The sequence below is a fragment of the Lontra canadensis genome, unplaced genomic scaffold (assembly GCF_010015895.1).
Source record: "Lontra canadensis isolate GAN:19392208 unplaced genomic scaffold, GSC_riverotter_1.0 scaffold2, whole genome shotgun sequence".
Taxonomy (NCBI): domain Eukaryota; kingdom Metazoa; phylum Chordata; class Mammalia; order Carnivora; family Mustelidae; genus Lontra; species Lontra canadensis.
The window spans coordinates 7,481,141-7,496,415 of NW_022630996.1; the positions used below are offsets into that span (position 1 = coordinate 7,481,141).

General features: G+C 52.7%; 1 protein-coding gene across 2 annotated transcripts; it reads left to right on the top strand.

Annotated features, from left to right (window-relative positions):
• Window positions 1-667: 667 nt before the first annotated feature.
• On the top strand, window positions 668-15,005 carry KLRG2 (killer cell lectin like receptor G2). Of its 2 annotated transcripts, XM_032867898.1 has the most exons (5): window positions 668-1,463; window positions 7,341-7,442; window positions 8,042-8,187; window positions 14,191-14,294; window positions 14,772-15,005. In XM_032867898.1, exons 1-5 carry the CDS (start codon window positions 725-727, stop codon window positions 14,890-14,892), a joined length of 1,212 nt encoding a protein of 403 aa, XP_032723789.1. In that variant the 5' UTR covers window positions 668-724; the 3' UTR covers window positions 14,893-15,005. The 2 variants fall into 2 exon arrangements, with proteins under 2 accessions (XP_032723789.1, XP_032723797.1); XM_032867906.1 differs by lacking the exon at window positions 14,772-15,005 and having other exon boundaries at window positions 7,341-7,444.
• Window positions 15,006-15,275: the final 270 nt, after the last annotated feature.

A 15,275-nucleotide genomic window follows, 5' to 3' on the forward strand; every position in this document is an offset into this window, starting at 1 on the left:
TGCCTGTGCCAACCCCGGTTCAAATTTGAGATTTGAATTCAGATCACTAGCCAGGTTTGGGAACCCTGCATTGCACCACACCGGCTGACTGGGGCCAGGCTCCTCTCCCTGTGAAAACGTGCAGGCATGCTTATTCATCCCTCACTTTTTAATGAGTTAGGGTACTAAGTCGTCCCTCCTGAGCGGCTGTCCCTGGGACTTCTGCTATAGGGAAGTCTCTTAGGTGTGGTGTCCCTTCCCCCACTACACTGTCAGGACAACCAGCTCTGCTACTTTTCCCCAGGCCACAGAATTTCTTTTGGCCCCGCTGTTTTGTTTTGTTTTTTCCTGAGGTCGCAGCATCTCATAGACTTGGCCAACCGCTCTCAGCCCAAACTGTAATCTTCAAAATCAGAGCAATGGCAGAGGGCCGTGGAACTGGGGACAAAGAAGAGGAAGGAGTCAGGTAGGACTCTGGGTTCTCCCTTCAGCCTCTGCTTCCAGCTCTTTCTCGGTAACCCCGCGGGCCGGCCCTCCGCTCCTTTCTCCCGCAGCCCTGCGGAGCGGCCAACAGAATCCCAGCCACCGCCAATCCCAGCGGGGTCCTTCGGGTGGGCGGGGCAGAGGGGCGTGGCCTGAAAACCAGGGACCAGGCTGGACCAATCCCCAGCCAGTTGGTGAAGCCGACTCCATACCTGGGCCCAGGTGCGCTCCCTCTGCGTCTCTCGGTCGCTCTGCTCACCGGATGGAGCGGGCCCAAGCAGGGTCCGGAGGAGACCAACCCGGAGCCGAGTTCCCAATGGAGCCCTTGGGGAGCCAGGTCGCGGCGCCGGAGCAGCCGCAGGTCCCCGCAGAGGAGCGACAGCTCGAGAGTCCCGAGAGCAGTCCGAGTCTGGCCCGCGCCGCAAAGGAGGCGGCGGGCGCGGGCCAGGACCCCTCCGGCGGGAAGAAGCTGCCCCCGCCTCGCCCGGCGCTCCTGCGGCTCCCGCCCCCCAGCCTGGGCTACGGCGCCTTCCGCCGCCAGGTGTCCGCGGGCTCGGAGCCGCCGTCGCCCGGCCCCGCCTCAGCCGAGCAGTCCCAGGCCGGCGAGGTGCCGGGGGAGCCGCCGCAGGGCGCCTGGGCCCCGGTGGAGCTGCAGGTGGACGTGCGCGTGAAGTCCGTGGGCGTGGCGGGCGGCAGCCGCGCGCCCTCGCCGGCGCCGTCCCCGCGCTTCCTCACCGTGCCGGTGCCCGAGTCCCCGGCCTTCTCCCGCCACGCCTTCCCCGCGCACCCCCTGCTGCCGCGGACCCCCGCCCGGCCCGAGCGCGGCCTCGACGCCGAGGGCCGGGCGAGCCCCGCAGACGGGCGCTCGGAGCTCCCGGGCTCCCCCACGTGCCGCGGCCGCTGCCGGGAGCTGGGGCTGGAGAAGGAGGAGGCCGGCGCGCTGCTGCACCGCGCGGAGACGGGCGGCGACGAGAAGCTGCCCCGGGCCATACAGCTCGTAGGTAAGCCCGCGCGGCCGGGAGGGGGCGACGCCGCCTGAGCGCCCCCCACAGCCGCCCCGCGCCGGGACCACTGCGGCCGCTGCCCCGGCCCCACGTGGCCTGTCCGGCCTGGGATCCGTAACATTCGGGGCCTTGGTAATTGTACCGCGTTCGTCTGTGCCGAGAGAATAAAACCTCTATTTCCGCCACCACTCCGCCTCCCCAGCGCGAAAACTTCCACATTTCCCTCTTCGTGCGCGCGGCGTGGCTGAGAAGTAGAGGTGGGAGGGCTTCCAGGAGAGGGAGGGCTTCCAGGATCACCTGACGGCGCTGGCGGCTCGGGCGGGAACCGGGAACCGGGTCTCCCGACCCGGACTCCCCTTCTCTCTCCGCCTCTGTTGAGGAGCATTGGGCCCCGAACACTCCCCCATTCATCAGCTACTGCGGGGGGACTGGGGACCAGACTGCTGGAGGCGGTGTATGGCGGAGAGGGGCCCGTCTTGGGGGCGGGGTGCTCGTCACGGGACAAGAAGGAGCCTGGAGAGGCGCCTGGGTGGCTCAGTCGGTTATGCCTCTGACTCTCGATTTCAGCTCACGTCGTGATCTCAGGGTGGTGAGATGGAGCCCTTCCCAACTCTGTGCTGGGCGTGGAGCCTGCTTAGGATTCATTCTCCCTTTCCCTCTGCCCTCCCTCTCCTCACTCTCTTAAAAAATAATAATAATAATAAAGGAGCATAAACAATCCTGGACCAGGAGCCAAGAGGGAGTGGTTGGTGAGCGTGGGGGCATGGGAAAGCTTCTTGGAATAAGCATTGAAAAGTGAGTAGGGGGGCCCCTGGGTGGCTCAGTGGGTTAAAGCCTCTGCTTTCGGCTCAGGTCATGATCCCAGAGTCCGGGATCGAGCCCTGCATCGGGCTCTCTGTTCAGCAAGGAGCCTGCTTTCCTTCCTCTCTCTCTCTGCCTGCCTCTCTGCCTACCTGTGATCTCTGTCAAATAAATTAAAAAAAAAAAAAAATTAAAAAAAAAAAGTGAGTAGGATTCAGGGGTGACAAAGGCCCCTTCCAACTGGAAAGCTCAGGAGGCAGTGTGCCAAGAGTTTGGCCAGGTTAGAGGAAGGCCAGGCCAGCCAGACAGGCCCCAAAGCCTCAGGGGATCTGCCACATCTTAGTCTCGGGGAGAGTTCAGGGACACAAATCACTCGGGATTTTGCAGTTTGGTGTGAGCACATTTTCTAAATGATGGTATATTGTCTTTTTTTTTTTTTTTTTTTTTCCCCTTAAAACGGGGCAGGGCAGAGGGAGAGGAAGAGAGGGAATCCCAAGCAGGCTCCAGGCACAGTGTGGAGCCCCACATGGGGCCCATCTGACAACCTTGAGATCATGACCGGAGCCAAAATCAAGGGTCGGCTGCTTAATCCACTGAGCCACCCAGGATCCCCAAAGATGTATTTCCTATCGCTGCCCTAACAAATTGCCTCGAACTTAGTGGTTTGAAACAACACAAATTTATTATCTTACAGTTCTGTGGGTCGGAAGTCTGATGGGCTAAAGCTGAGCTGTCAGCAGCCTTGTGTTCCTTCCTGGGGGCTCAAGGGGGGATTCTGTTTCCTTGCCTTTTGGAGCTAGAAGAGGCTGCATTCCTTAGTTCAGGCCCCTCAGAATATTCCAAGCCAGCAACCAATGTTGGACTGATTCCTTCTGCTGCCCTCTCTGACTTTCCTCTTCTTCTGCCTCCTTCTTGTTTATACAGACCCTTGTGTTTACATTGGGCCTACCCAGAAAACCCGGGAAAATCTCTTCATCTTAAAGTCAGCTAATAAGCAGCCTTAATTCCAACCAAAACCTGAAGTGCCCTTTGCCATGTAACCTAATTTACTCACAGGTTCCAGGGATTAAGTCATGCGCATCTTTGGGGCAAGGACGGAATGTTATTCTCTCCACCACAATGAGTTTACAGCTTTTTGTCAGGGTAATTAAAGAGTCTAGGACTAAAAAAAAGTACAAGTACAGGTCAGCCTGGGCTGGAGCCAGGGGTTTCTGGGCAGGGAGGACTCTGGAGCTGAGAGTGAAAACAGAGGCTGGGGGAGGAGGTGTCTTTTTTTTTAAGATTTTATTCATTTATTTGACAGAGAGAGATCACAGGTAGGCAGAGAGGCAGGCAGAAGAGAGAGGGGGAAGCAGGCTCCCCACCGAGCAGAGAACCCGATGCAGGGATCGATCCCAGGACCCTGAGATCACAACCTGACCCAAAGGCAGAGGCTCAACCCACTGAGCCACCCAGGCACCCCAGGAGGTGTCTTTTGGAGAAGGTGGGTGGTCTCGGAAGTCCAGAGGTAGTTCGAATTTTGGTGGGATGGGCAGGAAGAACATACTTGGTGCTGAGGGCCTGGAGGACATGGGACCCGGAAGGGTGATGACCAGCACGGTCAGGCCGAGCTGGAGGAGCAAGGGCGTTTGTAACAGCTTTACCTGAAGCAGTGACACAAAAGGGACACTCATGGGCACGAGCCCTCTGAGTCAGTCCTATTCTGAGCTTTGTATTTGGAAGTTTTCTTTTTTCGTTCTCTTCTTTTTTTTATTTTCTGTTCTTTTTCTTTTTAAGATTTCCCCCTCAAATTGAATAATCTTTAAGCCCCACAAAACCTGGTTCCAGCCCAGGCCACTGGATCTAACTAGGAGGAAGCAGACAGTGCATCAGCTGCGGGTAGGAAATGTGGCAGATGAAGGGAGACTCGCAGTTCAAGAGTGAACAGAGGATGTGACATCAGAGATGTCATTCCAAGATGGGGGAAGGGAAATTGGGTGGAAGCTAGAGAGTGGAGCTGAGGGGAAGGTGCTGGAGAGAAAGGGAGTGTGTGTTATTATTGCCACGTGGGACTGGGTGTGTTTGCAGACACAAGAGGATTTGGTTTAAGGGGGTCCAGAATTGGAAGACGGGTATAGAGGGGCTTTAGCTTTACGTGTGTTTTCATTTTTTTGTAAGGAGAATGTTTTGGGGTTACCTGTGCAATTAGGAATTGCTTTGGAGGGGCACCTGGGTGGCTGAGTCGGTTAAGTGTCTGCCTTCAGCTCAGGTCATGATCCCAGGGTCCTGGGATCGAGCCCCGCGCGGGGCTCCCTGCTCAGTGGGGAGTCGGCTTCTCCCTCTCTGCCTCTCCACCACTCGTTCTGACTCGCTATCTCTCTAGCTATCTCTCTCTCCAATAAATAAAATCTTAAAAAAAAAGGAATTGCCTTGGGAAGGGGGTAGGCGGGACTTCCTCTGTCTGGAAGTTTGGGAGGACTCTGGCTCTGTGGGGGGCCAATCCCAAGGTCAGCCATGCAGCCCTGAGCAGAAGGTGGGTGGGACTGTGTAACCTGCTCTATTTCTTTTACACATTCTTTTCTGAAAGGCCTAAGCGTGCAGTCACGGTTGTTGCATTGACTGAGGGGACTGGTAGGTTTGTGTTCCTTTTCTTCCCCAGGCTTTTTAGTTCTGCTTTTATTTTAAGACTCTCAATTTATATGTATCTTTGATTCCAAGCATATTCAAGTCACTTTTTTTTTGGTAACAGCTTTATCAAGTTATAATTCATGTAACCGCACAGCCCACTCACTTCAAGCGTGTGGTCCGGTGGTCTTCACATTCCCAGATGTGCACAATCATCACACATCACACAGGTGGTTTTAGCATGTTTTCAACACCCTAAAAAGAAACGCTGTATCTTTGAGCTGTCAAACCCCCCAGCCTCTCCCAGGCCACCACTGAGCCACTTTCTGTCCCTGTGGGTTTGCCTATTCTGGACATTTCATAGATGGACTCATATGTGTCCTTCTGGGACAAGCTTCTTGCATGAAGTTCTCTTGTTCGGCCCCAGCTGAGTGTTCTGCTGTATGGATATGCCACATTTTGTTTATCCATTTATCAGTTGATGAAAATTTGGGTCAAACCCCTTTAAGGAGCAGATTATGTAATTAAAAATAAAAAAGCAAACTCCAAAAAGGTCACAGATGGAATGTGACTCTTCGTATATATCTGTGTAACACACTTCCCTTTTCAGTCTTTGAAGCAGGTGTATTTTTCTAATGGAAATAGGAAATCAAGGACTTCAAAAGTGCTTTTAGAGTTGAGTTATGATTGAAAACATGTTTTATGAAAAACCTTGGAAATGTGTCCCAGCTTTCTTTGTGTACATGTTGTGTGTGTTCGTATGGAGGTACGTATGAATATGCATATGGTTTTAAAAATGGAATCAGTCTCTTCAGAATAATAAAATATTTGCTGGAGAATTAACCTCTGCTGTTCTGGGTTTTGGCAAACATACGATGATTGAGTTCTTGGGACCCTTACACTGAACATGTGGCATTCCCAGCCTTTGGCCCCGAGATGTGGGTGGGTCCTCCGGCCCGTGGCAGTAGGTGTCTGGGAAGTTTATTTTTTAAATTACTGGGATGCCTGGGTGGCTCAGTCAGTTAAGCCGCTGCCTTCAGCTCAGGTCATGATCCCAGGGTCCTGGAATCGAGTCCCGCATCGGGCTCCTTGTCCAGCAGGGAGCCTGCTTCTCTCTCTGCCTCTGCCTGCTTGTGATCTCTCTCTGACAAATAAATAAATAAAATCTTTAAAAATATATAAAATATTTATTTGAGAGAGAGGGAGCACAAGCCAGGAGGAGTGGCAGAGGGAGAAGGAGAAGCAGGCTCCCCGCTGAGCAGGGAGCCCCGACGTGGGGCTCGATTCCAAGATCCCCAGATCATGATCCGAGCTGAAGGCAGACACCTAACTGACTGAGCCACCCAGACACCCCTGGGAAGTTTAAATTGAATTCGCATCTAAAGAGAGGCCTCTTTGCATTAATTGACTTCATGCCTCTGTGTCCAGGCAGAGATCAAATTCAGGAGCGCTCAGTTACTTTAGGTGTTTCCGGGTGGAAAGCTGCTTACAACCGCCGATGGCCGTGATTAACCATTTACTGTGTTTTCTTAACCCTGTTTTCCCATCTGGTATCCACGGTCACTCCGTCACCAGGGCAGCATCTGACAATCGAACAAGTTCTCTCTCTCTCTGAGCCTTTGCTCCCTCCCAGCTCCATCTCCGGAGCTCCTTTCCCCCCAGCAGCCACACTGCCCTTCTCGGGTCCCCCGCGGCCCTGAGCTGCCGGCAGCCTCACATCTGTCTCCTGCTCTCCTGCCTGCAAAGCACGCCCTGCACTATGCTTCACTGGTGGCCTCCAGTGAGCTAGGGAGATAGAAGAGGCAGGTGATTTCACTGGCAAAATGGAAAAAGACCAAAAACACATGGGGGGCCTGTGGAGGCCAGACCTGAACTCAGGTCTGTCCAAGCTGAAACGGAACCCGCATCCCTCTCTTTGAGGGGCAGCTCCCAGTACTGTTAGCTCCGTGAGCGCAGAGGTCTGGCCCTGTTCTTGGTGGGGTCTGTGCCCTGTGTCTTGTGCCCATTCAGTCAGTGCTCAGTGCACGGTTGTCAGCCACTCATTTGTTCCCTTTCTTGAACGGACTCTGAGGTCTTCTAGTTATTTAAGAAGCAGAATATCTGGGGCGCCTGGGTGGCTCAGTGGGTTAAGCCTCTGCCTTCAGCTCAAGTCATGATCTCAGGGTCCTGGGATCGAGCCCCGCATCGGGCTCTCTGCTCCGCAGGGAGCCTGCTTCCTCCTCTCTCTCTGCCTCTCTGCTCACTTGTGATCTCGGTCAAATAAATAAAATCTTAAAAAAAAAAAGGAAGCAGAATATCTTCAAGCATTTTTCTCCCAAATAGGAAGTTTTGTCCTAAATTGAGTGGGTTTTTGTGGTGTCTTGGGCCAAGGGGTTGGGGTGCTGGTATGTGAGTCAGTGTGGTTCCAAGTCGGGTGTGGCTTGGGTCATCTCCTTCTAACCCGTCTCTCCCGGTTGTCTGCTCCCCCAGGGCTGCCTATGTACATGAAGTCCCTGCGCTGGGCGCTGGCAGTCATGGCCATGTTCCTGGCCGTGTCCGCAGTCGCCATCGTGGCTCTGGCATCTAGAGCAGGTGTGGTGCCTCCTCCCGGTCCCTCTCCTCCCCTGTCCACCACCGGGGCGTCTCTTCCTTATGGCAGCTTTGTGAGAATTAGAAAATGACATCCCCACGGGACTTGTTGAGCAAAAAGAGGGACAAAGAGCTCCTACCTCCCGATGGACACAGCCTGTGCTCTAACAAGCAGGGGGTTGGCAGACCCCACCTGGGGGAGGGGTCTGTGCCCTGCACAGACTCCACAGCCTGCCCGGGGCCCTGCCCACCCTGCTTGCTCTCCCAGGGCTCACCCGTTCCACACTCCAGATTTGCCCCCTCACTCAAAACTGCCTAGATTTTGATTATTTATTTATATATATTTTTAAAGATTTTTATTTATTTATGAGAGAGAGAGAGCGAGAGCCAGAGAGAGAGCACAAGCAGGGGAAGCAGCAGAGGGAGAGGGAGAAGGGAGAGGACTCAGCAGGGAGCCTGATGGGGGCCTGATCCCAGGACCATGGGATCAGGACCTGAGCCGAAGGCAGCTGCGTAACCGACTGAGCCACCCATGTGCCCTAGATTTTGACTTTTTTCACGTGCGTACATTCAGTTCTTTATAGTGGTTTCTCTGCTTGCAGGGACCAGATGCCGGCCATGTCCCCGTGGCTGGATGTGGTCCGAGGAGAACTGCTACTACCTCTCTGCCGAAGCTCAGGCTTGGGAGGCCAGCCAGGCCTTCTGCTCAGCTCACCAGGCTACCCTCCCACTGCTGAGCCACACCCAGGTGAGACGGAGGCGGTGGGCAGTGGGAGGATGTGGGTATCATCACAGACCACAGACTCCTGGCAAAGATCTAGTGCATCTCTGCATTACAGAGAAAATCACCAAGGCCTGGGGAGATAACATGACATGTGAGAGGACCAGACTTCAGGGGTCCAAGATCTTCAAATTACTCTTCCTTCTAAGAAGTAGAGGCGGAGCAGGGAAGATGGGGGCAGGGACGGTCCTGTCCATCCTGTGGCCAAGCAGTTAACAGGGAGCATTCCTTCTGCCAGTGCTTCATAAGTAGTTATCAGGCACCTACACTGTGTTTGACACTGGGGACTCAAGGACGAGCGAGAACAAACGGCCTCACCTTTACACGGCCAACAGAGCTGTGAGTGCGGCAGGCGTTAATCAAGAAACCACAGAAATGTGTGTTTAATCACTATAGCGATCTGTCCTGGGGAGGGAAGGTGCACAGTGCTCAAGGTATATGTTGTCTTGGAATCTTGTCTCCGTCCTTGGTATGCTTTTGCCACTTTACTAGGTGGGATCCCTGGTTCCTAGATCTCAAGATTTTTTCTTGGTTTATAGCCTTTTCTTGGTGGGACACATACACTGTAAATTTCCTGGGAAAAAAGTACGTGCCTGGTAAATTTCTTGAGACCGGTCATGTCTGAAGTTGCTTTTATTCTAACCTTATTTGACTGATAGCTTGGCTGGGTATAGAATTCTAGGGTGGAAATCGTTTTCCCCCAGCATTGTGCTGGTTTCGCTTCATTATCTTCCAGTGTTCACTGTTACCATTTAATAAGTCTGATTTCTGATCCTTTCTATGTGACCCTCCCCAACTCCAAATTTCAGGACTTTCATCTTTCTTCTCCCTCTGTCCTGAAATTGAACAATCCTATCCCTTTGTGGGTGTTTTTCTTCATTTTTATTTCTGCTACTTTATTTTTAATTTTGGGATCTTTTTGGTTCTTCAAATATCCTTTTTTATAGTGTCCTATTTGTTTCAAGGATGCAATATCTTCTTTTATCTCATTATAAAGATTTACTTATTTATTTGAGAGAGAGAATGCACATGCACACAGAGGGAGAGGGAGAAGCAGACTCTCTGCTGAGCAGGGAGCCCGACGACATGGAACTCAGTCCCAGGACCCTGGGATCATGACCTGAGCTGAAGGCAGGCACTTAACCCACTGAGCCACCCAGGCGCCACTTTCTTATCTCATTATAGATAGTAGATATAGCTAACTTTGTTTTGGAATTTGTTCTGCTCCCTGTACTATATCTCATTTTTTTTTTTTCCTGCAAGTACTTTTTATTCTATGTACTGAGTTGTGGGGGATTTTTGTCTTTTCATGTTAGAAAATGTCCTGAAATGTCTGATGACCCCTAGCTGTTATAATCCAGAGTGAGGCACTAGAGAACAGGCTGGAAGCTCGGCGGAGTGAGGGGGGCTGCACTGGGCTTTAGCAGGGGCAGGCTTTGCAATGGGGACATCACACTGGGCCTCAACTATTCTTTTTCTTTTTTTTTTTTTTAAGTGAGTGCTAAGATGTCAGCATTCCAGGGGCAGTGGGGAAAGGGAGCCAAGGTTTCACTTGTAAGAGTGTAGCACTTAATCCCTCTCCTTTTTCAGTCTAACTTCCTCCAACCCTCAGCCAGACCTCGTGCTCTGGGTCCCTGGTCCCCTGTGGTTTCTCCCTCAGTTCTCCTGGTTACCTGCTGTATGGGAGGTGTGAGTGGATTTGTGGGAAGAGGTAGAAGAGAGGCCTTCGCTGCTGCTTTTATAGACTTGTAACCAAACTTTTCCAGGCCCCTTTCCTGTATCTTGGCCTCTAGAAGGGCCTGTCGCCTCTAATATTTGAGCATTTGGGGACTTCTCAATTCAGACTGGCATTTTTCTCTGCTTCCTCTCACTCAACCTTTTCCTTGAAAAAATGCAGCACTTTCTTGGGTGCTACCCAAGTGCTATGGGAATTTCTCATTGCTATCATCTCCCATTCTTGTCTCTTATTTTCCCCTTCTGTTATCATTTCAGGAAATTCTTTTCTACTCTTATTTTCTTAAAAGTTTTAAACATGAATGAGTTTCATTTCATTGGATGGTTTTTTGTGTGTCTGTTGAGATGATATCTTTTTGTTTACTTCCTGGATTTCTTTTTGTGTGAATTACATTGATTTTTTTTTTTTTTTTATTCTAGGGCTCTTGTGATAGTTTAGCCAGGATTTTTTCTTCCCCCAGGACTTCGGGATTTGACTTGTTAATATGTTACTTAGGATTTCTCATACATGACATTTGGTTTTCTTGGACTGTCCTGCCAGTCCTGACCTGAAAGCTATTCTGCACCATACAACAGGGAAGGGGGCCCCTGCCTTTTTCTTTCTCTCTGAGAGAGTTACTGGAAGTGGATAGAACACTGAGCTGGGGAAATACAGTGAGTTATTTGATCATCAGGAATAATACTCTGTTTTAAAAAACATGGGGAAATGAAAAGGATATGATGTAGATTGAAAAACTCCAAATCTGGGATCTCAGTATGATAAAAAGATATACGCAAAGAAAAAACACAGGAAGGAAATATGTATACTCGTTATTCTAATTGTGGTTACCCCTGGGGGCAAGATTTATGACTGGTCTTTTCTTCTTCTTCCTTAAAGTTTTAATTATTATTTTTTTAATTTTCTAAATGTTCTGCAAATAATATGTGCTGTGTATAATTTGGAGGAAATGCCAGAGGGACAGTAGCCTATGAAGAAGATCAGTTTATAAAGATTTTGCCAGAGGCCTGGGGCAGGCCTGGAGTTCTTACACTTGTCAAATAAGAACCGGCTGCGTTGAGGAACCTTCCCAGGCCCCTCGCTGTTGGCGTCCGCAAAATGAAAGCCAGTGGGAAGGGGAGCAGAGGTGGGTCCCTGGACAGTGGTGGCGCTGGGGGTGGGGGTCAAGCCTGGCAGGGACCCACCGAGCCCAGCAAGCATCCTCAGAAAGCCTGCCTCTGCCCTCCAGCTCCTGAGGACATGGGTTCAATTCAGAATGACCTCAGCCCTCTGGTCCGTGGCGGGTGCACCCTCCAGGGGGCAGATGGGCTTACACCAACCAAACTGCAAGCTTGAGATAAAGTATTCTTTCAGAACTAATCATTCAGCATCAATTATTTGGGACATACGTGTCTGAGTAAGTTCCTTACAAAAAGAAGATTGGGTCCCAGGCAGTTAAATTCTGGAATACGGTGACTGTGGAATTCTGGAATCCTTCCGAGCTCTGGACGAGGGCCAGACACTCCAGGAGGCACTGGGGCAGGGTGAGGCAGGCAGGGGCAGTGGGCAAAGGCCAGGCTCCAGGAGCTGGGACACACACGCAGGGACATTGTGGTGGTACCAGTGGTTCGCCCAGCCCTTGGAGAAGCAGGTCTCATACTCCCGCAGAGCTGGGTTTGCTCCAGATTAGCGAAAAGGGAGAAAGTTGAGGTGCCATCGGTGCCCTTGGTCTCACACAGCTCTGTCTCCTGGGGTGCAGGGAGCTCGAGGTTCACACATGACTGTCAGCCTCACGCACCAACTGCAGGAAGGTGAAAAAAAGACAGGAAGAAATACCCATCCTAGGATTAAGCCAATTAACTAATTGATCATTTGCTTATGAAAGCAGAAATGTACACAGGCGGAAAGCAGAGTGGGGCTGGCAGGGTTGGGGGTAGGTGTTGGAGGTGCAGGGAGTTTCCCTCGAGGAAGGTAGTTCCGGGGGCAGATGGCCCTGATGGTCACAGGACAGCCGCGTGGACAACCGCGATGCCACCAACCTGGACACTTAAAAATGGTGAAAATGCTTAATTCCATGATATGTATTTTACCACAACTTTAGAAAAAAAGAAATGTTTGAGGGCAGAGCAGATAATTTACCTCCACTTTAAGATGCCAGATACAGGATTTCAAGTACATTCTGCTCAGGATCCCATTCCCATGGGCCCCGACATTGGTGGCCCAGTTGGAGAAGCGCCCTCGGGAGGCCGTGGAGGCCCCGGGATGCCGGTGGCATCATTACGGGAGCAGTGGTTTGAACTCAAGTGATTCTTGAGTTTCTGGAATTTACATCTCTGGATGATACTTTTCCCATACCGTCGTTTTTGCTAGCTGTGAGAACAAGTGCACGGCGTCAGCACTATGAGGAAGGAAGGGTGGAAAGGAGTGAGTGTTCAGGGACGGGCTGTGCCTCCTGTTCCAAGAGGCCCAGAGGTGGAAGTGAGGGCAAGCCAGGTGGCCTGGGGCCAGAACTGAGGGCAGGGGCTTCTTGGCAACACTGGGGACCTCAGATGAGGTTCCCTGTGTTGGGGGCTGCATTTGCACACCCTCCGGCCCAGACCGCAGAGTTCTCCTGTAGTGAGTGTGTACACTATGCCCTTGGCTTTATACAGATCCTCTCGGGCCTCCTTCCCAATGTGCCCCGACTTCGGAGGCCCGTATGGAAGCTCAGAAAGGTGTCCTTGCCTAAGGTCCCACAGGACCAGAATTTGAATAGGGGGTGTCCCGGTGCTGGGAGAAGCCCTGTGCCCCGGTGTTCCTTCCCCGTTCCCAGGAGGAGGGTGCCGGCCAGCAGGGGCCCCCCTCTGCTGCAGCCACTGCCCAGAGCTGCTCTGCCCACTGACTCAGCTCCCAGCCATCTCCGGGTTCCCCATCCTCCCCTGTACAGCCCCCTGCCTGGCCCTGCTGGCAGGCCTCGGCCTGCAGTCCAGCCCGACGTGTGGCCATGGGTGTGCCTTCCCCCGTCCTCGCCAGGTTCACGGTCCCACATGGGAAAGCGACAGGCCGTGCACCAAACTCCAGAGTCCGGTTAGGGCAGCTCACTTTACACGGGGTCTGCGCACAGTCCCTTCAGGGGACAGTCATTACTTCCGTGCTTACTTTCTAAGAACCAGGGTTAAATAGCAAGGTTTGGGATTTCTCAACTTAAACAAGTTATCTCAGGAAGAGCTGGTCAAACCCTAAACTCACACAGGACAGTCTCCTAATTTTCGCTCATGGATAGAGGCTTCTGGATGTCGTGAGCAAAGTGTTCTTCCCGGTGCGGTCTGCTTTTCTTCACTCAGCATGATTCATAGTTACATTTGCTACGTACTTGGCATCCTGAGCAGCACTGTAACTTTCCGTCGTGTTGATATCCCATAACGGGCCCAGTTATTTCCTGATTGCCGAGCATTTGGGTGGTTTCCATTTTTCCTTTCTAAATAGCACTGTGTTATCTTTGGGTAAGTTCATTTTCTCCCCTTTATGCTCTTGGATTTATTCTCCAAAGTGGAATCACTCGTGGGAGTGGTAGGAAGGACGTGACCTTGCGTGCAAAGTGGCGGCAAAGTAAGTTCTGAAACCACGCCAGCTTCGCGGCCTCATGCCGGGACTTACAACATTAAAACATCTTTTTCCAAGTTAAACATTTTTAAATGCCATTTTTTCCTTTAATGTGTGACATCAAGAACAAATATTGAAGAGGAAGATCCTCTCTAGCAGCTCTCTGACATCCTTGGGGTTTTCGTTGTTCCCCTCGTGGTCTACGTTCTTGTATGAACACATTTTGTCGTGACTGTAATCGTGCCACCCTCAGAGTCAGCATTTTTACCCAGCATAACCCTTGATGTCCCATAACTTGCTTCTTATGGCTCCATGGTCTTTGTTCTCATCTTTTTAAAAAATATTCTTAATAACGTGCTGAGCTGATACGATGTCACTGACCAATGTCCTGCCAGCCCTCTGCTCTGTCCCCTCCATACCCAGCTCGCACTGCTTGGTGGGGACTGGCCTTCACATGCTCTCTCCCCTTGAGGCTGAGAGGGGATCCCCCCATTTCCCGTCCCCAGTGTCTGGCAACCGGCAAGCACCCAATACAGCTTTCCAGTTCCTGATGTTTGGGGACAGCTGGGTGAGCTGGGAACTTGCCCAAGGTCCGGCGGGGAGGAGGGGGCACAGAAGCCCCAGGTGAGTCTTAACTAGTGTCCAAAGAAGGGTGACCCGCTGCTTTTCTCCTTCAGGACTTCCTGAGCAGATACCCAGTCCCCAAGTACTCCTGGGTGGGGGCCCGGCGAGGCCCCCAGGGCTGGCACTGGATCGACGGGGCCCCACTGTCGCCCCAGCTGTGAGTGACCGTGGGCCTGGGTGGGTGGCCCCTCCGTCTCCAGCACGACCAGAATGACCTCACAGCACATGCCACAGAGGGGCTGGGGCCTTCCTCTCTGCTGACACCCCCCCCCCCCACCTGGAGCCTCCAGGTGTTCCCAGATTCGGCCCCTGTTCCGCCCCCACCCTCCTTGCCCTGTCTGGCTTGGAGCCTTAGTTTCACTTGTCCCAGTCACCCCATCCCTTGCGCGGGCCCCCAGAGTACTCACCCACGCAGGATCGTTGCCCTGTTCTGTAGACGAGGGGGCTGCACAGAGGGATCTGGGTGGTTCTCGTGAGCTATGGCGCATCCTCACGGCTCCCATCTGAGGGCCCTTCCCGGACCCCCCGACCCTGTGCGGTGATGAAGCCTTAACCACGCCAGCGTCGGCAGCAGGCACACAGGCCGGCAGGGGCTGTCGCCCTGAGCTCTGTCCCCTCTTCTCCCCTTCCCCAGACTCCCGGAGGAAGAGGAGGACCAGCCAGATCTCAAGTGCGGGGGCCTGGAGGGAGGCAAGCTGGTGGCTTTGGACTGTGCCTCTCCAAGACCGTGGGTCTGCGCCAAGGGGACCAAGTGACTTGGCTTCCACCCCTCCTGAGACTTGGGGGCCTGCAGCCACCCCAGGGGAAGCCAGGTTGCCAGCTGGGGAAGCCTCTTCCCTGGACCCAGACTTCCAGGTCTCCCTGCTCTGTGCTCAACAGGGGCCCTTTCTGAGCCATAAGGGACTGGACTTCTGGCTCAGGCGGGTCACATCCAAGGGAAAGGAGGCTTTCTGTGGCCGGGCTGAGTGTCCAGCTTCTGAAGCAGATTTGTTTGATTACCTTGGGATGGTGTGTGGTTTTTTGTTTTTGTTTTTGTTTCTTCGCTTTTTTGAGCCTAGGTTTCTCCCTCATTAAAATGCCCATTTCCCATCCTCTCCCTCACCTGCTGAATTCCACCTGCACACCCCCCGCCCCCAAG